General features: G+C 35.7%; 1 protein-coding gene across 1 annotated transcript; it reads left to right on the top strand.

Moving 5' to 3' along the window:
- Positions 1-6: 6 nt before the first annotated feature.
- LOC111786719 (leucine--tRNA ligase, cytoplasmic-like) lies at positions 7-1,966 on the top strand (the record flags this gene model as incomplete). Its single annotated transcript, XM_023666947.1, has 1 exon — positions 7-1,966. A coding segment is annotated over one exon (1,302 nt), but the record flags the coding sequence as incomplete, so codon positions are not given.
- Between the last annotated feature and the right edge of the window lie 666 nt (positions 1,967-2,632).

Genomic DNA, 2,632 nt, shown 5'->3' with positions numbered 1-2,632 from the left:
CGTTCAATTCTTAATAAGATGAAACAAGAGTTTGAGTATTGGTATCCATTTGATCTTCGGGTTTCTGGAAAAGATCTTATTCAGAATCATTTGACATTCTGTATTTATAATCATACTGCAATTATGCCAGAGCACCATTGGCCACGAGGGTTCAGATGCAATGGGCACATCATGCTTAATTCTGAAAAGATGTCCAAATCTACTGGGAATTTTAGAACTCTGCGTCAGGCAATTGAAGAGTTTTCTGCTGACGCCACACGATTCTCATTGGCTGATGCTGGTGATGGTGTTGATGATGCAAATTTTGTTTTTGAGACTGCAAATGCTGCAATATTACGTTTGACTAAAGAAATTGCATGGATGGAAGACATTCTACAGGCTGATTCTTCTTCCTTCCTTAGAAAAGGCCCTCCGTCGACCTATGCTGATCGTGTCTTTGAAAATGAAATCAATATTGCAGTTAAAACGACCGAGCAAAATTACAAAGATTACATGTTTAGAGAAGCTCTGAAGTCTGGTTTTTATGATCTCCAAGCAGCGAGGGACGAGTACAGGTTTTCATGTGGGGCTGGAGGCATGAATCGCAATTTGGTTTTCCGCTTTATGGATGTCCAGACACGACTTATCACTCCAATTTGTCCACACTATGCAGAATATGTTTGGAGGGAAATGTTGAAGAAGGAAGGGTTTGTTGTTAATGCTGGCTGGCCTTCGGCTGATTCTCCTGATTTAACTCTCAAAAGTGCAAACAAATACCTGCAAGACTCGATAGTTTTGATGAGAAAGCTTCTTCAAAAACAACTTCTAGGATCTAAAAAAGGCAACAAGAAGGGTGCTCCCGTCACATCCGTGATTGAGGACAAGAAATTAACTGGCTTGATATATGTGAATGAGCAATTTGATGGATGGAAAGCCGAATGCCTGAGGATACTCCGATGTAAATTTGACTCGACTAAACGTACATTTGCACCAGATAGTGAAATAATGGAGGCACTACAGAAGAGTTCAGTTGGTCAGGCATCAGACTTTAGACAAACACAGAAGTTATGTATGCCATTTTTGAGGTTTAAGAAGGACGAGGTCGCTGCACTCGGGGTTCATGCCTTGGACTTGAAGCTTCCTTTCGGGGAGATCGAGGTCCTTAAAGAGAACTTGGAGTTGATTAAGAGGCAAATAGGTTTGGAAGAGGTGGAGGTTTTGTGTGCGTCTGATACAGATGCTATTGCAAAAGCTGGAGCTCTGGCTTCATTATTGAAGCAGAATCCTCCATCCCCAGGGAATCCTACTGCTATTTTCTTGACAAGTTAGACAAAAACATTCCAGGCGTTTTTGGTGAGTGTTGTCTTTCTGACTATGCTTGCTACTTTTGTTTGAATCTATGCATTTTTTTTATTTAATTCTAAATTCCCCATCTTATAAAGAGAGAATTTCTTTTGGACAAAAAAAAAAAAACATTTTTTAATTTCAAAATACAGAATTATGAACTTGATTATAGCTGCATACCAAATTATAATTGTGAAGATAGGTCCAACTGGTTGTGTCCCCATTGATTTGTTACTTTAGTGAACATAATTTATAGTTTCTTGCAGCATCCTGTTTATGTCAAAGTATGGGGTTCATGGTTTTCTGTTTAAATTCTACAACGCATGCTCGTTACTCGAACTCGTCCTTCTCTCATTAGCAATGTTATTCGTACAGCTTCGAGTTTGAGCATGTTTTAGTTTTGCTGCCATGAAAAAACTGCTAATTTTGAATTGTTAGGAGCTGATGTTAATGTTATTTTGTTTTCTTTTTGTCAATGTCTTTGGGAACGATTTGGTCTAACTCGTGCTTGTGGGTGTTGGTTTTTGTATTTATCAGCTTGAAACCATTCTTTTAGATTGGAACTTGTTCTTGTAACTCATTGTGGATGTTTTGGTTGGTCGGATTGTTATATATTATATATAGACACATACATGTTCTTGTATATTCTTTATTTTTGTTCAATAAAACAAAAAATCAGTTAATGTTCATCCGAGAAAAATCATGTCGAAGATGAAGTTCAGATGATGAAAAGTTGATCATCTTTCCTCTTTATTTCAACGAGCTTCCTATTGTTAATCTCTCCTTTACAAGCTTACAAATTACTTATTATTATTATTATTATTATTATTTATTATGTTAATGATTATTAAAATGACTTTCATTATTTAATAATAAGTTCTGACAAATTATTAATGAAAGACACATGTTCACTATCTTTCTTCAACAATTTTTGAGATCAAGTGAACTTCTGTGTAGGTTTCGAACCTATATGAAATTCTGACTATCTGTCGGAGAAATGGGTCTGGTTGGATTTTCGAGAAATTCTTCGATTTCTTTCGGAAGCGAATAATTATTCATTTGCTTCTCACGTTCTTGTAAATAGCCGGGACATTAAGGAATGTCTAAAAAAGCATTTAGAGAATCAATCTGATTCTATCTTTGAGGTGAAATGCTAATATATTCTTTTGGTGTTTGAGGTTTTAAAAATGACAGGTTCGATTATAAAGGTTTGAAAATGAAATTGATTTCTATTTAGTCCAAATACATAACGGATTCAATTCATTTTAAAAAAAATGCATATTATTAAAGTTCATTAGAATATGTTTAC

The sequence above is a fragment of the Cucurbita pepo genome, unplaced genomic scaffold (assembly GCF_002806865.2).
Source record: "Cucurbita pepo subsp. pepo cultivar mu-cu-16 unplaced genomic scaffold, ASM280686v2 Cp4.1_scaffold002558, whole genome shotgun sequence".
NCBI lineage: Eukaryota > Viridiplantae > Streptophyta > Magnoliopsida > Cucurbitales > Cucurbitaceae > Cucurbita > Cucurbita pepo.
Note: the sequence above shows the minus strand (reverse complement) of the source record. Positions and strands in the feature narration are given on the sequence as shown.